Source organism: Polypterus senegalus, chromosome 1 (assembly GCF_016835505.1).
Source record: "Polypterus senegalus isolate Bchr_013 chromosome 1, ASM1683550v1, whole genome shotgun sequence".
Lineage (NCBI taxonomy): Eukaryota > Metazoa > Chordata > Cladistia > Polypteriformes > Polypteridae > Polypterus > Polypterus senegalus.
The window spans coordinates 209,894,655-209,919,265 of NC_053154.1; the positions used below are offsets into that span (position 1 = coordinate 209,894,655).

The 24,611-nt window shown below is 38.4% G+C and overlaps 1 protein-coding gene across 2 annotated transcripts in view; it reads left to right on the plus strand.

Moving 5' to 3' along the window:
• Nucleotides 1-24,611, plus strand: part of si:ch211-51a6.2 (neurotrypsin) — a 67,817-nt gene that overhangs the window by 34,416 nt on the left and 8,790 nt on the right. For both annotated transcript variants that reach the window (XM_039768062.1, XM_039768068.1), the window contains exons 7-11: nt 9,334-9,512; nt 9,896-10,037; nt 11,214-11,428; nt 12,293-12,434; nt 12,824-13,102. In XM_039768062.1, the coding sequence (XP_039623996.1) occupies nt 9,334-9,512; nt 9,896-10,037; nt 11,214-11,428; nt 12,293-12,434; nt 12,824-13,102 (957 nt within the window). The remainder of the gene's footprint in view (nt 1-9,333; nt 9,513-9,895; nt 10,038-11,213; nt 11,429-12,292; nt 12,435-12,823; nt 13,103-24,611) is intronic.

Here is a 24,611-nt window from a genome sequence, read left to right on the forward strand (position 1 = left end):
CTACTGTCCCAGTTTGTTTGGAATGTGTTGCAGGACTGAAATAAAGGAATGGATGTTGTGACCAAACACACCAGACACAGGCACAAGCGTTGCACAGTGCACAATTATTTCAGTGGGGAAGCATTTTTCACTTGTTCTCCACAAGCACCAAGCACAATTCAACACAGTCCTCTCTTCTCTTCTCTTTTTTTTTTCTCCTTTCATCTCCATTCCTCTACTGGCAAGCTTCGTCTGTCTTCCTCCCGACTCTGGCTCACCTAGTGAAGTGAGGCGGCTCTTTTTATGCTGCTCCTGGGAGTGTTCCAGGTGACTCATTACCCAGATCTGGAATCATGCCCAGGTATGGTGGAAGCCCAATACAGGGCTATGCAGTTCCCCCTGGTGGCCCTATGGAATCCAAAAGGGCTGTCCTGAACTCCAACTCCCATGACATCATGTGGGAAGCTATGGAGCCACAGCAACCCAAGAGGGCTGCCCTTTAGTGCTTCGGGGGTCCTGTGCACATCTGCTTCCCAGGTCCTTCTGGTTTATCGGCCTCCCGGCCAGGCAAGGGCATAGCTCTCTGTCACAATGTATATTAACAAATGTAATGAAGTTGACCAAACAAAACATGAAATATCTTAGGTTGAAAGTAAAAGTCAAAGTCAATTTAACAACAACAACAACATTTATTTATATAGCAAATTTTCATACAAAAAATATAGCTCAAAGTGCCTTACAAAATGAAGAATAGAAAAATAAAAGACACAGTAAGAAAATAAAATAAGTCAACATTAATTAACATAGAATAAGTAAGGTCCGATGGCCAGGGTGGACAGAAAAAACAAAAAAAAAACTCCAGACGGCTGGAGAAAAAAAATAAAATCTGTAGGGATTCCAGACCATCAGACTGCCCAGTCCCCTCTGGGCAATCTACCTAACATAAATGAAACAGTCCTGTTGGTAGTTAGGGTTCTCACGGAAGGATTTGATGATGATGGTCACGTAGACTTCTGGCTTTCAGTCCATCAATGTTGGTGCATCATGATGCTTTGAGTAGGTGGTGGTGGCGCAGGCCGCCACCACAAAGAAACCAGAAGAAGAAACAGAAGAGAGAGTAGGGGTCAGTACGGATTTTAGAGCCACTATGAATAGTTATTATGATGAATTGAACATACAGAGTATCAGGATTAAGTTAAAGTGAAGTTATGAGAAGACCATGTTAAAGTAATGTGTTTTCAGCAGTGTTTTAAAGTGCTCTACTGTACTAGCCTGGCGAATTCCTATTGGCAGGCTATTCCAGATTTTAGGTGCATAACAGCAGAAGGCTGCCTCAACGGCAAGGAGACACTCATTTGAGGATCTAAGGTTACGATTTGGAATATAGGGTGTCAGACAGTCCGATATATAAGACGGAGCGAGATTATTTAAGGCTTTATAAACCATAAGCAGAATTTTAAAGTCAATTCTGAAAGACACAGGTAACCAGTGTAGTGACATCAATACTGGAGAAATGTGTTCGGATTTTCTTTTCCTAGTTAGGATTCTAGCAGCTGCATTTTGCACTCGTTGCAAGTGATTTATGTCTTTTTTGGGTAGTCCTGAGAGGAGTGCATTACAGTAATCTAGTCGACTGAAAACAAAAGCGTGAATTAATTTCTCAGCATCTTTCAATGATATAAGAGGTCTAACTTTTGCTATGTTTCTTAAGTGAAAAAATGCTGTCCTAGTAATCTGATTAATATGAGATTTAAAATTCAGATTACAGTCAACAGTTACCCCTAAATTTTTTACTTCCGTCTTAACTTTTAATTCTAATGCATCAAGTTTATTTCTGATAACCTCATTGAATCCATTATTGCCAATCACTAAAATTTCAGTTTTCTCTTTATTTAGTTTGAGAAAATTACTATCCATCCATTCAGAAATACCAGTAAGACATTGTGTTAGTGTATCGAAATTTTAGTTTGTGGTAATTTAAGAATCACTACCTTTTTTAATTTCCATTTTCCATACCGTCCCAATGTTTTCTTATTTGTGGATGTAGAATTATCCCAAGACCACCTCCTCGACCCATATCTCTTGATCTATAAAAGAATATATGACTATTTGGTGATGCCTTGGCTAACAGAACAGTATCAGATATACTAAGCCAGATTTCAGTGAGAAGGCACAAATAAGATTTTTTACTTAATATAATATAATTTATCAAAGCAGCTTTATTTCCAATGAAGTGAATTTTAAGTAAGTAGCATTTTAAACTGCAAAGATGTTTCTGTACTGGTGTTATATGTTTTGTTTTATTTTAATTAAGTTACTAATACAGGTACCCCTAGTGGAGGATCCGATTTTAAATCTTGGCCTAATTATGCCCTTTATCCTTTAGTTGTCAAGTGATTCAGAATTTACTTAAATACTAAATTTATAAGATGTCCCCACAACAGGGTTTCTGGGTAGCACCTACAGGATATTAGCAGGTGGAATAAACAACAGTCCGTGATTTAAGATCACAAGGCTACAGCCTGGATTGAGCGCTGATCAGGCAGCCAGGCAGTTTTGCTGCCATATTTTGGGATTACACAAAACAATCCCTCCCATTAGGATGAAGACCATGTCTCTTGAAAAGTACAGACATTTCCCAAAAATAATTATTCACAAAGGCTTTGCTTTTATTTGCACAACATGTTTTTAACCAGTAGTGAAGGGAATGAAATCTGCTATAAATCACATCCCATCTATGTAATGGTGGTAAGGGGCCAGATACAATTAAATTCTGACATTTTATTTTAGCTCTTGAATACCTCAGATTGTGGCAAATATATATTATTAGTGCCAACATGCAACAATAAGGTTGACACTACATTATCGGCCAAAAGGTCCAATTTAGCCACTATGTCGGATACCTTCGCCCATGGAAGATATTTAACTATAACTGCTGGAGTGATATAGTTTAGAATTCTAACAACCTGCAGCGTGGTGTCACCAATTTATTGTTCTCAGCATCGACAGACACACTGTTGAGTGCTGAGAATCTGTTCTGAGTCTGAATAGACCCCTGTCTCACTTTTACCCACTTGTCCTGACGATGAACTGGTGCTGCTGATTTTGGCTGTGCACTGACTACTGTAGGACCTGGAGAGACTAAAGCCGAATCAGAAATGGCTGAATTTTCTGAGCAAATGGAGTCAGTCCAATTTTTGGTTTGCCTAATCACTATCAGATTCCTAATGTGGTCCTCTAAAGTGTCCTGACCAAAATGTTCCTGACCAACTCTAAGTTAACTATGCAGATTTTACAGTTGAAGCTGTCTGTATTGTCAACCGGAAAACCTGAACTGTACATACTGCAGGACACACAACATATAAATGTTCCCTCAACCTCAGAGTCAGTTATAAAACTTTTTTCAAAAATATCACAACTAATAAGACTAGTACTCCACAAAGCTTTGAGGAAGGAGTCAGTGCCAAAAGCATTATGTCATTATTACTTCTATATTTCTTTTCCACTGCCTACCAAAAACAACTAATTTCTCTTTTAAATACTGATTAAAAGGTCTTCACAAAAGTACTTACTACTGGACCAGAACATTTTTCATGGGGACAGACTTGTTTTTGGTAGGGCAAATGTAATAAAGTGAAACTCATAATAGTGAGGTTCTTTTGTAGCAAATCCTTCCAGCTGGGATTATATTTTCACAAAAACGATCTACTGGATTTGTAGACACAGCAACAAAAATACAGTATAAACAGAACTGTGCCTTTATTTATTCTTTTTCTTAGCTGCTTCAGTCTTGAAGGCTGACTAAATGACACTGGTAGAAAGTACTGTATGTGCTGAAGTTATAAACAAGTTAGCTTTAAATATGAAGCAGCACCAGTTGTTTTGAATGATATATTATCAGAACTGGCTTTGCTATCTGCTTCAGAAACAGAACTTTATTCCTTTTGAAGCATTTCATCTAGCACAAGGGAAAATAAGAACTGGAGACATTTCCTCAGGTAATCCATTTCATGGAGTCAAAGAATAATTTCCTTCCTGAATTTCAACTCACAGAAAATACAGCTCTACAATTATTACTAAAGTCCTCAGTGCCCTCTTGGCCATCCAGGCAATGAAATACAAAGGTGGCCTGCTTTTTACTGTATAGCTATATCAAAGGGTTTTGTTCAGCTACATAATTGATTAGCTCGAATATCTGTTCTCCAAATAGACTTTCTTGATGAGTTTCCTGGATTGTTTTTGTTGTGATTTATTTACCCCCTACCTGAAAAAAACAGAAATGTGAAAAGAGGCCTACACCTTCAAACTGGAGTCTCAGGCTGAAATGCTTGATGACTTTCTTACTCAAAATACCAAAGAGAGGCCTTGCCTTCCAAATCTAGTCCCAAGGTTTTCAGAGTCCTAGTAACAAAAACAGGCCTTTCCCTCAGTCAATAGCATACAGATCCAAAACAATACTTAACAATCTTCAGTATAGCATGGGTGTCCAACTCCAGTACTGGAGGGCTGCAGTGGTTACAGATTTTCCTTCACTTTCTTAATCTGACCAATTTTTTATTATTAATTCACTCAGTCTGTAGCCAGTTTCTACTGTTACTTGACTTTTTTCCCCTTAATTTTAACTGCCTTGTTTTTAACACTGAGTCCTCTGAATTGCTTTTTTCCCTTAAATGACAGTAAAAAAAAAAATGACCTATGCATCAACTCAATCGATGATTAGCTAAATTGGGACCCGAAAATCTAACCAATTTCGCCCCAACAAATTTCTTAATTAGAAGTCAACTCTTGTTAATAAACCCATTATTTAATTCTGTGACCTGTTGCTGCTCTCATTCTGCCACATCAGACATTTCCAAAGCTATCGGCAGCCACTGTGGACCTACAATATGAGATTAAGAAAGAGGGAGAGGAAACTGTAAAAACCACTAGTCCAATAATCAAAAAAAGGTTATTGAAAATGCTGATGAAGATCTATTAACAAAATGTTTTCACAAAAAAAAAGCAAAACAGGTATGCCTAAAAGGCAACCCAGAGTAAACATAGCAATCCTTCATCCATAAAACAAAGCAGAGTTATTAAAAAAGCTTAACAAACCCAATACATGCAAAGTTAGTAATACAACACCAAACTCCCATGCCAATCGAGAGAAAATGCACCTCTCCTTGGAATATACTCCAATCAGCCACAACATTAAACCCACCTACCTAATAATGAAAAGTAGTTCTGACCCATTGAGTAATGGACCCTACAAGACCTCTGAAGGTGTCCTGTGGTATCTGGCAACAAGACGTTAGCCTCAGATCCTTTAAGTCCTGCAAGAGGTGGGGCCTCCATGGATCAGACTTGTTTTCCCAGCACATCCCACAGATTCTTGATTGGATTGTTGATCTGGTGAATTTGGAGGCCAAGTCAACACCTTGAACTGTTTGTCATATTCCTCAAACAATTCATGAACAATTTATGCGCTGCAGAAAGAAGAAGAAGAAGTAGGGCATGACAGGGTAGACATTTGTGTGCAACATCCTTTAGGTATGTGATATTTGTCTGAGTAGCATCCACATAAATCCAGCATCCAGGAGGAATTCACAATGTTTCCCAGTAGAACATTGCCCAGAGCATCACATTGCTTTTTCCAACTTGCCTTCTTCCCCAGTTAAATGATGAACATGCACATAGTCATCCACATGATCTAAAAGAAAACATGATTTATCAAACCAAGCCACCTTCTTCCATTGTTCCATGGTCCGGTTCTGACACTCATGTGCTCTTTGTAGATGCCTTTGGTGCTGGACACATGTCAGCATGGGCACTATAACCAATCTGTGGCTACACAGCACAATACGCAGCAAGCTGCAATGCACTGTGTATTCTAACACCTTTCACTCATGGCCAGCATTAAGTTTTTCAGCAGTTTGTGCTACAGTAGTTCTGCTGTGGGACTACGCCAGACAAGCTAGCCTTAGCTCCCCTCGCACATCCAGTGAGCTTTGGGTGCTAATGACCCTGTCGCCGGTTAACCAGTTGTCCTTCCTTGGACCACTTTTGGTTAGGGATTAACAACTGCATACAAGGAACACCCCACAAGACCTGGGGCCTCAGTATAAACGGTGCGTATGCAAATAAATGTTGCGTACAAACATTTCCACGCTCAAATCATGATGTATAAAACCTAAACTTGGCGTAAAGCCATGCACATTTTCACGGTAGCTCCAACCCTGGCGTACGCAAGTTCTCCGCTCAGTTTTGCAAACTGCCAGCACCCAGCGTCAAAGCAGTGCTACTGTTTCTGTGTGGTTACTCTTTCTTTTTTAGATCCACATCCCTGACACAGCTTAATCATATACACTGAAACTAATTGCATATTGTTTATTAGTTTAATGCATCTGATTGTAATTAACCTGTAACAATATAATGGTCCACGGATTGACCAAACTGAGTGGGGAATCACAGCTCAGCAGCTGATTGGAAAGAGAATTATCGGTATACAGCATCCAGCACACGCTGCCACAGCCATGCTGCTGTCTATTGAACTGCTCTCAAATGGCAAACACAATCAGTCTATCAAGTTCTCCTTGTAGAACTGTTTGTACTTATAAATACAATTACCTCACTGTAAACTTGTGATAGTTATTGCATAACCTGAGCCACTTTATAAAGCGCGTATTTACATATGATGATGGTATCATTTTTAAGCTGAAATGCAGCAAAATATGTTTATTATATTATACAGATAAAACTTTAACTTCATTTAAATAATCTATATTGTTAATAATTAAACATGTGAGGGCATGGTGTTGCAGTGCTAGCAAGGAGCTGGCGCTCCGTTAATGAATTGTTCCTGCCTTGCACTGTATTCTTCTAAACATGTACTACGAGGATTTCAATATTCCTTAAAAGTTTTGAAGAATCGTCGTTCTAAGCTTACAGATGGCTTAACGTCTATTACAGAGCTGATTGTGTGGCGATTGGGTATTTGGAGAAAGAAAAGGAAGGACAGGAATTGGAGGTTAGTACGTTTAAAGAGACAGTACTGCTGCATTAAATTATTTCAATGAAGGTCGTGCATGGCAAAGCAAGCATCTTGCATGAGGCAGGAACAATTAATGCGCCACCATGTTCCCATGTTTAATAACATGCTTTAACTCCTATCATCATGAAAATGATATCACGTATACATCTCAGTATTTTAATTATTCAGAGAGCTGTAGTATTACAAATGTAATGGATTCTGTGTCCTGTCGGAGGAAGAGAAAGCCCAGAAGCACTTAGTGATTCACACACATAGAGCACATAGAAGATCAAATACAAAACAAAGCATTTAACGTGCTACTTTAGTTATGATGGGATTTGAGAAACTAGTCATTTAAACGATTTTAAGATGAAGTTTATGATGTTCTACTTTAATGACAAAATAAACCACAAGATTAAAGTTGACATTTCGTGCTTTTTTTCCCACTGTGTGTCTATTTATTTTTCCTGTGCACTGTGCGACTTAGTGAACTTGAGCTTTCGAGTTTCTCAGACACTTCATGTCACTCAATCAACTTCCTTTTGTTGTTTATACCACTTTTTAAACCAACAAATAGTACGTTTTTCCTTGCCACCACTCGGTATTTACTGAAATTCTTCTATTTTCCCCATGCTTTTGCCATTGTCTTTTCACAGAAGGCTGAGCTTAAGGGCTATTTATATTAATTTGTATATTCAAAGAGGTTTAATTCTGGGAGGAGTTGGGGCGGGACAGCAGGCGCGTGCACGTGCGTTACTTTTCACGCTGACCAGAATTTATGGAGTGGAAGAATGTGGAAGTTGGCGTTCGCAAAGATTTATGCATCAGGATTTTTTTGTGCGTATGAACATTTCGGCTTTTGTGCTTATGCCATGTTATAGCGTGAATTCTATGCACGCCGTTATGCATGAGGCCCTTGTTTTTTTTGGATGCCCTGATCCAGCCATCTAGCCATCACAATTTAGCCCTTGTGAAAGTTGCTCAGATCCTTACACTTGCCTATTTTTCCTGCTATCAACACATCACCTTCAAGAACTGACTGTTCACTTGCTGCCCAATATATCTCACCCCTTGACAGGAGCAACAGTAACAAGATAATCAATGTTATTCACTTCATTCTGTCAGGGGTTTTAATGTTGTGACCAATTAGTGTATAGGCAACAGGCGGTCCTTCAGAAACATTGCATTGACACTGCCCCCTGAAACTCTTTATAAAGGGGACAGGGCACATTTACCAAATACACTAATGTACATATGATACATAGATACTAAATAATTAATATTATTTAAGAAATGATAAAAAGATCACATAAAATTAACCTACCATTAAGCAAGGGTTGAGTCCCTGGCTAAAACACCGCAGTTTATGGAGAATTATACTTGCTATGTTATTTTCATTTGTTTCAGAACCCATTTTTGGTCTTGCTTTTCAGTTGTGTTTTTGTAATGCCTGAAAGGGAATAAAATTAAGAAGAAAGAAAAACTTCTGATTTGACAGTCACAGTCACAGTGAAATGTATTGCTGTTGGTATAATGGAGCCCCAGTAGCATTTCTTGAAACACTTCTGCTGAGTAATTCGTTGGCTGAAGGTACTCAGGGTTAGCGCGTCAGATATAGGATGTACTTCAGTTTTAATCCTCTCCTTTGTTACTACCTCCTGCGGCTCCGTAGTTTGTCCCATAACTGAGTCTGTCCTTTTATTTAGCTTTTTGATTCAGTGGGCCGTTCTTGAAATTATCTTAACCAGCTCAGCACACCATAGCATAGAAATTCAGAGTTTACCTAGAAAAAGACTGAGTAAACGAGAGACACATCCAAGCACAAGCTACCCTTGTCCTTGCATTTTGGTTTATCTCCTGATTGACACCCTACTGGATTTTTTCCTTCTAATCTGCATTTGAATGCTCTTTGTTTATTAACAGATTCTCAGCCATTAATTGCATTTATTTGAGTTAAACTTTAAGGAACCCCTATACATGCCTTTGATGCAGTGCAATCTTACCATTTACATTTGGCCTATCCTGCTTTTTTGCCCAATCCCATGGTGTCTTGCTTATTATCTAACATTTGGAAAAAAAAAAAAAAAATAGTCTCACTCCTTTTTCTTTTTTTTTTGTGGGTGGGGGTTGGGGGGACCGTAATTAGGATATGGAAATGTCTAAAAGTACTGTAGTGCTTTGAACGTCTGTCCAGAATCTAAATATCAAGATTTCACTACTATACACAGTCCTTTTTATCTTTATTTAATGCTCTTAACTGTATTATTATTTAGAGACCAGCAGCACAAATACATTGGCTGTGTTAATTCATACTAACAAGTTCATACTGTCATCTTTACTTCCAGGGGCACAGCAAAAGCTTGGTCATGGGCTCATTTTGGGCCTGGCACTGGTCCTATCCTATTGGATGACGTGGAGTGCACTGGCAATGAGCTTTCATTAGATGAATGTACTCATGGTGGCTGGGAAAAACATAACTGTGACCATGTGGAGGATGCTGGTGTGTCCTGTAACCCATATACTGGTGAGTCACATCATCATTGCTGTAGACTTACAGGGACCATTGTACTGCACACATCAACCTTTATGCTTGTGTTACCAGTGTGATAATCACTTAGCATGTCAGGTACTTTTGTGTTACATTTTCAAATCCTTCCTGATAATTAGGAGTCACGTGTAATATTGCTAACATATGTGGCTCATAATTGGAATACAGTTGACATAATTGACCAAAGGTTGCAGTGATGCGGACAGCCAGGGTCAATATGCAGTGCTGGTCACACTAGCAAGTATCACTGACTAATGAACTACTACTATAGCACTGCTGACAACAGCAAAATCAAATTTACAGTGTTATTTATTTGAAGAAAATGTACTATTCAAGCATGTTTCCTCACTCCCTCTTAGATGGAGTGGTACGATTGGTTGGTGGGGACACTGTCTTACAAGGAAGACTGGAGGTCTTTTATGATGGAAACTGGGGATCAGTATGTGATGATGGATGGAGTGATCTCAACTCAATGGTAGTGTGTCAACAATTGGGTTTCAGGTAAAGTATAGATGTAACAAATGCTTGTTAAAGCATGCTATTTGAGTGCAAGGCATGCAGTGCAGTGGGGTGTATAAGGGGTAACAGCACCTACAAGGCAAAACAACACCATATAATAGAGCTAAAACTTGAATAAAATGACAATCTCTTTGTCTGAAAATGACCAGAAAAGGCTTTAAAGTTACATAAAATATTCCTTTACTACAAAAATCATTTTCTTTTTTTTTAAAGCCACTTTTATTTTCCCAGAAACTAGCAATCACGGTCTTCTTCGAGGTTCAAGGTGTACATACATTTTTTGCCTGAGTGTGTGAAGAATAATCTGCCAAACAGTTTTTTTTTCTCCCCTAAGAGGAAGAAAGGCTTAAAAGTTACATAAAATTGCTCTTTACTGCAAAAATCATTTTCTTCTCCTTTAAAGCCACTTTTATTTTCCCAGAAACTAACAATCAAGGTCTCCTGTGTAGAAAATATGCTTAACCACTGTTCATGTCATTGACATAAACTGCCCAAAATACATATTCCCCACAGGTTCAAGGTGTACATACACCTGTTTTGTCTAAGTGTTTAAAGAATAATCTGCCAAACAGTTTTTTTTCTCCCCTAAGAGGAAGAAGGTATACTTTTTTTGTTAAAAATCTGCAAATGTAATTGATTCAAGGTACTGTATATCACTTCATTAAGAAAACTCTTTATAAATCGTTGTTAATGTGTAGCAAAACAGGAGTTAGCGTTAGCAATTTCTCATGGCTTTTCCTCTCCTCCATGTCCCTACAAAGTGTCTACTTTTGGGACCACCCTAATTTAGTTTGCTTGGCAACAAATTATTAAGCAATCACAAGATAACAACATTTATTTATATAGCACATTTTGCACTTAAAATGAGAATGATGAAACATGTTTAAGCTGTGAACTGTGCTCTAGTACTCAGTCATCATGTGTTTTAGACTTTGCTGATATATATGTGTTTGGGGAATAAGTCAGTTATTTCATATTACCCAACCTTTTGTATCTGAACTTTTTTTTTCTTGTTACATGACTTTTTCCCATTGTTTTTGTTACAGCTGTTATCATGCGTTCAATTTTTGTTGATCCCTGAGTGTTGTGGTAATATGCCAATTATTTCATATTAAATGACCTTGTCTACTTCTTTTTTTTTATTTGTCTGGCTTAAAGAGGGAAAGCTTCTACCTCTCCAGAGGGATTATATGGTATTGGCTCAGGACTAATCCTGTTGGATGATGTGCGCTGCTCTGGATCTGAACATTCCTTGCTCGACTGCTCTCACTCTGTCTTGGGACAACATGATTGCTCTCATAATGAAGATGTGGGAGTGCAATGTGAGACAGAGATTAAGAGTAATGAGATACTAGATAACACTCCAGATACAGGTAACGTCTGATGTAGATGATGATACCATGTCTAAGAAACTATAGATATAGTAATTCAGCCACAAGATTAACGAGAGGTAATGAGGTGGATGTTGAAACTCTGTGGAAAAAACACAGCAACAGTTGGCATACTTTGAAATAAAGTAGGGTAAATTCACAACTACACCAAACACATCACAAAGGTTGAGTATAAATCTGAAGATCTCACTGAGAGGGACTGGACATTACAGATGTCCAAAGCAAGTCAACAGCCATCTGTGAATAAAAGATGTATGGGCTAAAACAAAACACACATCTAAAGTTACATTATAGGTAAGCCCTGGAGAAAAATTGTATAAAGTTTTCTGTAGTTTGTAAAAGTGATGATGCTGATAGTGTACAATTTTTGAGCCACTGGTCCATCTGAAAAAAAGACAAATTTAGCAGTCATGGTATTTTGAATTATTATGGAAAAAGATGATCTACTGTGGCAACCCCTAATGGGAGCAGCCAAAAGAAAAAGAAGAAGGTATATTGAATTGTTGCTTCTCTACTCATATGTACTGTGTTGTGTTATCTCTCTTTCAGAAAATGTGTGCCATGCTTGTTTATAACTGCTTTGTAGTCCATGTCTACACAGTATATATACACTTACTCTTTGAAAGCTAGTATAAACAAAGGGAACAAGCTTATTTGTTGTTTTTAAAAAATACACATTTCTGCAATTCTGAAATCTGAATGATCTTACAAAGCAGATAATAATAAGATTACTGTTAATGAAAGATACTGGAAAGGTATTCTCACCATTGTCTTAGTGGAGTCAATGATGGGTAAGTACCTGAAAGAAAAATGTATAAGGTGTATAAACAGGTGTGATTTTGGCAGGTCTGCTCATTCGCCTGGCAGATGGAGAGTCCCAAAAGGAGGGACGAGTTGAGGTGTTCCAGAATGGACAGTGGGGCACAGTATGCGATGATGGCTGGACGGATCGTGATGCCACGGTAGTCTGCAGACAACTTGGGTTTGAGTACGTAGCCACATCAGTTTTTACTGCATTTGTAGAATACACATACTTGTAATTAGATAGTGCTGGTCACCATCTTTATTAAACAGTTCATCAGCTAAGCTAAACGTAACCCTTTCTCTGTTCATTGTATTTTAATTCTCTTCTGAATTGTCTGATGGCTATCACATCTTCTGCAAGGGTCAGTGCTCCTAACTATAACTGAAAGGATTTATATACCAGTAATCATACTTATTAAGAAATATTTTTTTCCATTTTTAAGGATTTAGACAGCATGTCCAATATTTACTGTAACTGTGTTTTACTTGGCTTACCTGAATAATGTTTCTATTATATTACTTTGATACCAATAAAATGTATATTAAAATATATCATCATACCATTTTCAACAGAGGTCTTGCAAAGGCACGCTCCATGGCTTACTTTGGGGAAGGTCAGGGTCCCATTCACCTAGACAATGTGAAGTGCTCTGGGCACGAGCAGACCTTGAGACAATGCGAGGCTCAGGAGCAAGGCAAGCACAACTGTCGACACAGTGAGGATGCTGGAGTAATCTGTGAATATTCTGAGGAGACGTTATTGAGAAGCACAGAGGAATCATTGGTCTGTGGTCAACAACCCATTATTCAGAGTAGAAAGAAGAGGATCATTGGTGGAGTCAAGTCACTCAGGTAGTATGCACATATGACAGACACAGTGGGCATAGTGGCAAACATATATAAGGATGCTCAAAATGTCATGGGCTGACAAGATCTTGAGCAAAGCTATTCAGTTTTTACATAGTGTTCTAAACTAAAGACTGGCTTAGAGCACTTACCCAAATATTAATTAAAAAATACAAAACCATTTAATATTAACACACATAAGCATTCTTATCTCTATTATAAAAAAAAAATCCTAGGAGAGAAAGTCTAGGGAGACGAGATGTGATCTTCAAGATCACGGAAAAAACACTTAAAAGAGACGAAAGAGATTGGCCATGGAGCATCTCGCGGGGACCTCAAACATACCAATAGATTCCAGGACCGCCTCGCAGGATGTAGAACATGAGATTAGCAAGACACGCCCTACTTACAACCAATATCAAATAAGACCATGGGCAGCAAAACACTCAGTCGTGTCAAGGCTTTGAGCACACACAGATCCAGGGCTCTCAGTGCATATAAAGCATATAAGGACAATACGTTATAGATGAAACGTTGATGACTAAGCGAAGACGAAAGAGCAGCACAAAGAAAAGAGACTCAAAGGCATTGGAGAGAAAAAAATGCAAAAAAGAAAAAGAATAATCTTAGTGCAAATTCAGAAAATAAGGTAATCAGCCCGGAACAAGTGGAATTGGAAAAAAAAAACAAGTCCAATCGGGCTCAGAATTAAAAGAAAAAGTAGAACTTCATAAAGACGTTCAAAACGTTGGCACTATACACATGCAGAGCAGGTTAGAGATTATAAAAGGAGTGGAATTTGAAAGGCTCAAAAAAAAGTTGGCGCGATAGAAATGCAGAGAAAATTAAAGAATATGAAAGCAGAAAAATTAGAAAGTATCAAAAAGAAAAAGAAAGTAAAGTTCATAGTAGCGCAAACAATTGGAAATTATTACTTGAAAAAGGAAAAATAATCACCACAGACCAGGGGCCTCATGTATAAACAGTGCGTACGCACAGAAATGTTGCGTAAGAACTTTTCCATGTTCAAATCGTGATGTATAAAACCTACACTTGGCGTAAAGCCACGCACTTTTCCACGGTACCTCATACCTTGTCGTACGCAAGTTCTCTGCTTGGTTTTGCAGACTGGCGGCACTCAGCATCAAAGCAATGCTACTGTTCCTGTGTGGTTACTCCTTATTTTCCTGACGCGGCTTTATAAATACACTGAAACTAACCGCATATTGTTTATTAGTGTAATGCATCTGATTGTAATTAACTTGTAACAATATAATGATCCAGGGAATAGCCATAGTATTCCAAATACCATAACTGCTTTAGCGTTGTTACTCTCACTACACCTTTTTTTTCTTCTTTCAGCTGCTCCTGTTAAGGGTTGCCACAGCGGATCATCTTTTTCCATATTGCTTTCATGGCACCACTCAGAGTATTTATATAACTATATCTGAGTGAGAAATCACAGCAGCAGCTGATCGGAAAGAGAATTATCGGGATACAGACTCAAGTACATGCTATTTCAACCACAGCAAAACGTTTCAAAACCTTTCCTGTACGGACCTCGCGGTTCAGAAACAGTTTCATCCCAAGAACTATAAACGCACTCAATCAATTGCTCCTTGTAGAACTGTTTGTACTTATAAGTACAATTACCTCACTGTTAACTTGCACTACAGTTATAATATTGCACAACCTGAACCACTTTATAAAGCGCGTATTTACATATGATGACGATATCATTTTTAAGATGAATTGCAGCAAAATATGTTTATTATATTATACAGGTAAAACTTTAACTTCATTTAAATCTATACTAATAAAAGGCAAAGTCCTCAATGACTGACTGACTGACTGACTGACTGACTCACTGACTCACTCACTCATCACTAATTCCCGTGTAGGTAGAAGGCTGAAATTTGGCAGGCTCATTCTTTACAGCTTATTTACAAAAGTTGGGCAGGTTTCATTTCGAAATTTTACGCGTAATGGTCATAACTGGAAAGTATTTTTGTCCATATAGTGTAATAGAATGCAGCTCGATAGCCGTGGGAGGCGGAGGTTCGTATTAAAATATTTAACCAATCACATTTCTGCCGTCATTTGTTGCCAGGCAGAGAGGCTTTCACAATCTGTTGTGGAGGCACTCTAACACAGAATAAATGTCGATTAACCTGTTGCTTCAACCAATCAGATTTTGAGTTGGTGTCAGTAGGGCCCTCTAGCAGGCGTACGGCAACGTCACCGTATTCAGACCCATTGATTGGATAGAAGCCGATATGAGGAACTCTCCGAGGCCACTGAACGCAACGCAAAACGCTCTGAGCGAAAGATCATTGCGCGCACTGCAGCCAAATCCATCGCAGGATTCTGGACAATATTATTTGCCAGACACAGACCAGTTTTCAAGACCACGAAAACCTGATGTTTGTTACGCTCCTCGAGCTCCAGACGTTTCAGGAATACAAGAAAAATTTCATGCATGCAGCCTTCTCCACTTCAACACAAGAGCCACGGAGCGCTTTTTGATCTGTCTCGGCTAAAAACAGAACTGACTGTAATGTATGCCATTGATGATTTTGCAGGAAAATCTCCCACTGATCTCCTTGACTTCCTTCATCAGAAAAATCTGAATGAGAGCCTGGGGCAGCTGTTCACATTGGTATATTTGGCGGTGAGCATTCCCGTGTACACTGCTTCTGTCGAGCGGACATTTTCAGCCCTAAAGCGAATTCAGACTTGTGCCAGAAATACCATAGGGCGGGTTCGCCTTTCAACATTAGCTTCGAATGCGATAGAAAGGGATGTTTTGATGGAACTGAAGCGCACGGATAATCCGTACGACAGAGTAATTAAACTGTTTTTGAGGAAAGAGAGGAGGATGGATTTTGTTTACAAATAATCCAAATTTTTGGTGAGTAAAATGTTGCGATTTTCCTAAATAATATTGCAAGTTTATGAGTTATTATTGATGTTTTTTATGTGATGTCGCGGCTGTGGCTGCAGTAGAAAGATACTTCTTCACCCCGGTTTGTCTATTTAATAAAGGCATTTATTGTGGCTATAGGAGTTATCTATATATACATATATACATACTGTCAAATAAATGAACTACACGCCGTGGCACAACACGAAAGGCTTCGCCTCTAGCGCTGACGTCCGAGGTTCGATTCCCGACAAGGGGTGCAGTGAATGTGTACGCCTGATGAGCCCAGAATTAGGGAGAAACACGTGCCGCGTATTGTTTGCATTATTTGACAGTAAAACTATTTCAATAAATTCAATATATATAAATCAGCGCTTCCCGATTCATTTTACCCTCCCACCCCCTTAGTTTGAGAAGTATGAAAAAATATGAGGTAAACGCAGAAAAACAGCTTACCAATTGAAGCTTTATGAATAATGGATACTTTATTCGTCATTAATAATTGTTTTGGTAAAGCCTTACTCAGTGTAATCCTCCTTTCATTTTCTAATTTTTTTGCGAGTACCCATTTAAATTGTTAAATGAATGGTAAAAAAGTAAGAGCGAAGCGAGGGTCACTTATTGAGGCAGGCAGGCGACGGCTCAATAGCTCGCAGGCTCGATGTGGTGCGCGTCAAGTCGCTCTACAATGCGCGATCAGATTCGAAAAAATATATCTTTTCAAGTTCTATTTGTATATAAGTAGGTTCTATTTAGTCGACAGAAATATCTTTGGTAGGAATGTAAGTTGAATTTAGTCTTTAAATTTCTATGGTGAAGAAAAATTTATGCAATGATGACTAAATTTAACTTACATTCCTACCAAACATATTTTTGTCGACTAAATAAAAATTACTTATATTTAAAATTTAAATAGAACTTGAACAGATATGATAGTTCATAATACCCACGCAGCCAAAAGGTATATATGTATGTGTGTGTGTGTATATATATATATACAGTATATATATATATATATATAGATATATATAAAGATATAGATATATATAGATATATATATAGATACATATATATATATAATGTGTGTATGTTTATATACAGGGTATAGATATATAGATATACTAGCAAAATACCAGCGCTTCGAAGCGGAGAAGTAGTGTGTTGAAGAAGCAATGAAAAAGAAAAGGAAACATTTTGAAAATAACGTAACATGATTGTCAATGTAATTGTTTTGTCACTGTTGTGAGTGATGAGTGTTGCTGTCATATATATATATATATATATATATATTTACACACACACACACATAAACATATATATATACATATCTATACATATACACATGTATACATACATATATATATCTACATAAACTGCTCACAAAAATTAAAGGAACACTTTAAAGAAACACATTAGATACATCAGATCTCAATATGAAGTTGGATATCTATACAAATAACGACAGGGCAATGTCTTAGGAACAAAAGGATGCCAAGTCTTTTAATGGAAATAAAAGTTTTCTGCCTACAGAGGGCTCAATTGTGTAGACACCCTAAAATCAGAGTGAATGAAGATGTGGCAGGCTAGTCCATTTTTTCAAAAACTTAATTTCTGCTACTCAAAATGCTTTTCAGTATCTTGTGTGGCCCCCACGAGCTTGTATGCATGCTTGACAACGTCGGGCATGCTCCTAATGAGACGACGGATGGTGTCTTGTGGCATTTTCTCCCAGATCTGTATGAGGGCATCCCTGAGCTGTTGTACAGTCTGAGGAGCAACCTGGCGGCGCCTAATGGACCGAAACATAATGTCCCACAGATGTTCTATTGGGTTTAAGTCAGGGGATCGTGAAGGCCATTCAATTGTTTCAATTCCTTCATCCTCCAGGTACTGCCTGCATACTCTTGCCACATGAGGCCAGGCATTGTTGTGCATTAGGAGGAAACCAGGACCTACTGCACCAGCGTAGGGTCTGACAATGGGTCCAAGGATTTCATCCTGATACCTAATGGCAGTCAAGATGCCGTTGTCTAGCCTGTAGTGGTCTGTGAGTCGCTCCATGGATATGCCTCCAAGATCATCACTGACCCACCACCAAACCAGTCATGCTAAACGATGTTACAGGCAGCATAATATTCTCCACGGCTTCTCCTGACCCTTTCACGTCTTTCACATATACTCAGGGTGAACCTTCTCTCATCTGTGAAAAGCACAGGACGCCAGCGGTGGACCTGCCAATTCTGGTATTCTATGGCGAATGCCAATCGAGCTGCATGCTGCTGGGCAGTGAGCTCAGGGCCCATTAGAGGACATGGGGCCCTTGGGTCACCCTCATGAAGTCTGTTTCTGGTTGTTTGGTCAGAGACATTCACACCAGTGACCTGCTGGAGGTCATTTTGTAGGGCTCTGGCAGTGCTCATCCTGTTCCTCCTTGCCCAAAGGAGCAGATACTGGTCCTGCTGATGGGTTATGGACCTTCTATGGCCCTCTCCAGCTCTCCTAGAGTAACTGCTTGTCTCCTAGAATCTCCTCCATGCCCTTGAGAATGTGCAGGGAGACACAGCAAACCTTCTGGCAATGACACGTATTGATGTGCCATCCTGGAGAAGTTGGACTACCTGTGCAACCTCTGTAGGGTCCAGGTATCACCTCATGCTACCAGTAGTGACACTGACTGTAGAAAAAATGCAAAACTAGTGAAGAAACAGTCAGAAAAGATGAGAAGGGAAAAATGTCAGTGGCCTCCACCTGTTAAACCATTCCTGTTTTGGGGGTCATCTCATTGTTGCCCCTCTAGTGCATCTGTTGTTAATTTCATTAACACCACAGCAGCTGAAACTGATTAACAACCCCTCTGCTACTTAACTGACCAGATTAATATCCCATAAGTTTCATTGACTTTATGCTATACTCTGATTAAAAAGTGTTCCTTTAATTCTTTTGAGCAGTATATATACACATACATACATACACACACATATATACACACACATATATATATATATACATACACACACACATATATACACACACATATATATACATATACATACATATCTACATATATACACACACAGCTATTTCGTATCAGTGCAATACGCTGCTTGTTAAAACGGATAACTCCGCTCTTACGCAAGTCTGCGTGGATATTATGAACTATCGTATTTGTTCAAGTTCTATTTAAATTTTAAATAGAAGGAATTTTTATTTAGTCGACAGAAATATCTTTGGTAGGAATGGTAAAACAGACAGGAATATTATTCGTGAATAAATCAACTCAAACCTTAAATAACTTAAAAGAACAAACATTCAAATTTCTTTACTCTTATGTAAATTTATATAAAAAATAAACTTAGATTTTAAATATCCCAAAAGATTTTGCTCTCCATAAAAATATATCCTTTCAAAATTATACAAATTCAAATATGAACATGCTGCATAACAAAACCTGGAAATATAAATAAAATGTGTTCCTTTCAGCAATAACAAATCAAATCATTCAGTTGTCTTTGCTCATATGTCATTTTAGAGCTGGACGCCTGGCATCTTTTTTGGCAACAGGTTCGTTTCTGTTTGCTGTGAGGTTCTGTGTTGTGGAGATTCTCAGGATGGATTGCAGGTGCTCATCAGTGAGGCGACTCCTGTGTGCTGTTTTGTTAGTCTTTATCACTGAGAAGAGCTTCTCACACAGATATGTGCTACCAAACATGCACAAGGTTCGAGCCGCATGTAGACGGACTTTTTGTTCTTCAAAGTCACCAAAGCGCCGTGCAAACTCAGTGCGCGCGCTCAGTTTATCAGCAAAGTGCGATTTGGGAACACCGTAGTGACGACTTGGTTTAACATTACTTGGCAACAGGGAAAGTTGCACTGGTGCATTTGTGTCTCCCATAAAAGCAACTTCACTTGAAATCACTTTGTGATTGTGCACGGTTTAAAACATCCGCTGAAGTGTCAGATTCTTATTTAATTCTTCTGCTTTCTGTATCTTCTGCATTGCATTCAGGTCTTTCAGCCTCACTGATGAGCACCTGCAATCCATCCTGAGAATCTCCACAACACAGAACTCCCTGATGTTTTGTCTCATAGTGCCATCTTAGATTAAATTCTGTAATTACAGCCACATTAGCTCCACAAATGAGACACACGGGTTCAGTAAACATATACTCAGCCTCCCATCGGTTTTTAAAGGCTCTATTTTCAGAATCAACTTTTCTCTTCAGCATCGTGTGAGCTAGCTTCGCAATAACTTGCAGCATCATAAGCTAGACTTGATTAACGCGAAAGTGTTCGGCAAGGCAGCTGAAGCGCTGCATTATGGGATCTGTAGTTTATTGTGTTACCAGCGCTTCATATACCCGGCCATTAATAACAATAATACAGTATATAAAATGATCTCGCGGGCCGGATATAATTACACGGGCGGATGTGGCCCTGCGCCCTTGAGTTTGACACATATGGACTAAATAGAACTTGAAAAGATATATTTTTCAAATGTGATCGCGCAATTCAGATAGAGTTGACGCGCACTACAGCCTGCATGCCTCAATAAGTCATCCTCCCCTCGCTCTTACTTTTTTACCGTTCATCTAATGAATACACTGAGTATGGCTTTACCAAAACAATCATTGATGGCAATAAAGTATCCATTATTCGAGTATGTAGATCGGGATATATATATACATATATATATACCCGCGTCGCAGCGGAGAAGTAGTGTGTTAAAAAGCTAGAAAAGAAAAGGGAACATTTTAAAAATAACGTAACATGACTGTCAATATACAGTATTTGTTTTGTGAGTGTTACTGAGTGTTGCTGTCATCAATGATTTGATTATCATTATTTCTTTCAATCAGGTTTGTATTTGTAGGATGTGTTGTGTTCAAGTTACATTCCGTGTTTGTCAATCGTTGTAAAGATGACAGGTTTCATTCATCGATTCGTTTCTTACTGCATCAATAAACAGCTCGTCTTCTTCTTTATCCGAGACCTGACACACTGCATGCACAGGTTTTTTTTTACACTGTCTTCCTTTAGCGGGACATTGACTTTTTCCACCGTGTGCTTTGTTTCCACAGTAGCAGCATTTATGAATATGCTTGTATGTATCAGACGCTTCATATTTTTGCTGCCTTTTCAATTGTGTAATTCGGTTTTGTTCAGCTCTTTGGAACTTTTGCTTTTTATCTATGCACTGCGTCAGTTCACGTGAGCCGCTCGGTGTACATCGAAGTTCCCCAGTTGTGCTGGTGCCATCTCGTGCTATGTCCATGGCTGTATTTAATGTTACCTTAGTCCTGGCACTTAAAACTTTCTCTCGCAGTTTTGCTGAGTTTGTGCCAAACACCACGCTGACCATCTTATCTTCCTCTGCATAAGCACAGTCCTTAACCCGTGAATATTTAGTGGAGTTTGCTATTGGATTGCCGCTGACGGACGGCCTTATATGGGCAGGCACTAAATTACAAACGCCAGCGCAGCCTGTCTATGAACTTAATTTAAGGTGTAGGTTTACATCGTGCTTTGTTTCCGAAGTAGCAGAACTCATCAATATGGTTGTATATGTCACTCGCTTCGCTGCTTATTGTTTCGCTGCCTTCTCAATTATATAATGCATGTTTTCTTAAGCGCTTTTTGGAGGTCTTCCTGATTTTCTATGTACTGCGTGATTACGTGTGAGGCGTGATGATGTCACACGAAACTCCGCCCCACGGCGTTCAAGCTCATCTCCATTACAGTAAATGGAAAAACAGCTTCCAGTTATGACCATTACGCGTAGAATTTCGAAATGAAACCTGCCCAACTTTTGTAAGGAAGCTGTAAGGAATGAACCTGCCAAATTTCAGCCTTCCACCCACACGGGAAGTTGGAGAATTAGTGATGAGTCAGTGAGTGAGTGAGTGAGTGAGTGAGTGAGTGAGTGAGGGCTTTGCCTTTTATTAGTATAGATATAGATATAGATATATAGATATATATATATATAGATAGATAGATATATTGTGTGTGTGTGTATATATATATATATATATATATAGACAAATATAGATATATAGACAAATATAGATATATATAGATATTAGATATATAGATTATATATATATATAGACATAGATATATATATATATAATGTGTGTGTATGTATGTGTGTATATATATATAACAGTGACAAAACAATTACATTGACAATCATGTTACGTTATTTTCACAATGTTTCCTTTTTTTTTCTCATTACTTCTTTAACACACTACTTCACTGCGAAGCGCGGGTATTTTGCTTGTAAACCATATTCTTCACTGGGACTGGCGTGAAGGATAAAATAATTAAACATGTACTACGAAGATAGTTCAATGTTCCTTAAACGTTTTGAAGAATTGGTGCTCTAAGCTTACAGATGGCGTAACATCTATTACAGAGCTGATTGCGTGGCGATCAGTTACTTGGAGAAAGAAAAGCAAGGACTGCAGGGGTGGCCACGCCAATATATATTAAATATAAAACAGAAAGAGAAAATAGCGACACAGCTAAAAACGCAGCGGCAAATTTTAACAAAAGTTAAACGCTTGTCTCATGAGCACGAGGCGGCTATGCAGTGTCCGCAACGGACGTGCCATCCGGCGTGCATAAGATACCATATTGACATTGGCAGACGAAGGGGCCACTGATTCTTTCTCTGCCCAGGGCCGCCACAAGCCTAGAGCCGCCCATAAGTACTGCTGCAATAAATTGTTTCATCGAAGGTCGCGCACAATCACTGCGCCGTGAAACCCATGTTTAATAACGTGCTTTAACTCCTATCATCTTGAAAATGATATCACGTATACATCTCAGTATTTTAGTTATTCAGAGAGCTGTAATATCATGAATGTAATGGACTCTGTGTCCAGCTGGAGGAAGAGAGCCGGTTTAAGAAGCAAGTAGTGATTCACACACATAGAGCACATAGAAGGTCATATACAAAACAAAGCATTTAACGTGGTACTTTAATTACAATGTGGTTTGAGAAACTGGTTAATTAAATGATTTTAAGATGACGTTTATGATGTTCTACTTTAATGACAAAATAAACTACGTGATTAAAGTGGAAATTTCGAGATTGAAGTTGACATTTCATGCTTTTTTTTCCCCACTGTGTGCCTATTTTTTTTTTGTCTGTACCCTAATAAGCTTTCATATGACACTCGGACTGTGGGCTATGACTCGTTTTTCATGGCGACTTTGATATCTGAGCTTTCAAGTTTGTCCAACACACTATGTCACTCGATCAACTTCCTTTTGTTGATTATACCACGGTTTATTTGAACAAATAGTATGTTTTTCCTTTGCCTCCACTTGGTATTCGCTGAAATTCTTATATTTTCCTGTGCTTTTCCCATTGTCTTTTCACAGAAAGCTGAGCTTAAGGGCAATTTATATTGATTTGCATATTCAAAGTGTTGGGGCATTACATAAAGCGCATGCACGAACGTTAGTTTTCACACTAACCGAGATTTATGTAGCGGAAGAACATGGAAGTTGGAGTACGCACAAATTCCTGCATCTGGATTTTTCTGTGCATAAGCACATTTTGGCTTTTGTGCTTACGGCATGTTATAGTGCGAATTCTACGCATGGCTTTATACATGAGGCCCCAGATGTCATTGAAAAAAAGTAGGACAAAGTGAGGTCAGAAATAAAAGACAAAGAGTACAAAGCAAAGTAAAGCGTCATAAAGAGGTTAAAAAAACAAGGGGGCCAAACACATGCAGAGCAGGTTAGAGATAATTGAAACAATGGAATTCAAAAGACTAAAAAAAAAACGTAGACGTGATACACATGCAGAGCAAGATACAGAATATGAAAGTAGAAAAAAACGACAGTGTCAAAAAAAAAAAGAAAGTAAAGGTTACATTAGCACAAACAAAGAGAAATTATTACTCTGAGAAATATCGAAAAGGCAAATAGAGATCGAATATATGGACATAGGTGATATGTCAGAAGTATGTAAAGATTGTAAGGCTTTGAAGTTTAAGTCAGAGAATTTCAAAAACGGGGTTTTCCTCACATGCATTTACTGGTTACTTCGCAAAACAAATTAAGTGCCGATGATGTAGATCATTTTGTCTGTGCTGAAATTCCAAACAGAGAAACCTATATTGAATTATGGTACAAAGTCATTAAACACGTCTCACGAACCTCATTTAAAAGATTCAGCATGTTGGGACTCAAAAGATTCCAAATATTGTTTTTAACAAAGTTCTGAAATAAAAGTGAAACTAATGAAATAGCAACAATTCAAAGAAAAAAAATCTTAAACTCGTGTATCTGAAAAACAAAACACGGGGGTTGGCGAGCGAGGCAAGCAGGGAGCGAAGCCCTCTAGTCTCTCAAAAAATTAAAAGAGGAAATAAATCATTCCAGTATATAAAAAATAAATCATATTAATGGCCAGTTGACAATGCATAAAAACAATGCACACCCACTTCAAGGTGTCCTACAATACTGTATGGTCCAACGTATTTGGTCGGTTCAGAATGACCTGTAGTGAGTAATCATGCCTATTGATTTCAACTGATGTTTCATGTGAAAGCTTTTTTTTTGACAAAAGTAAGTTTT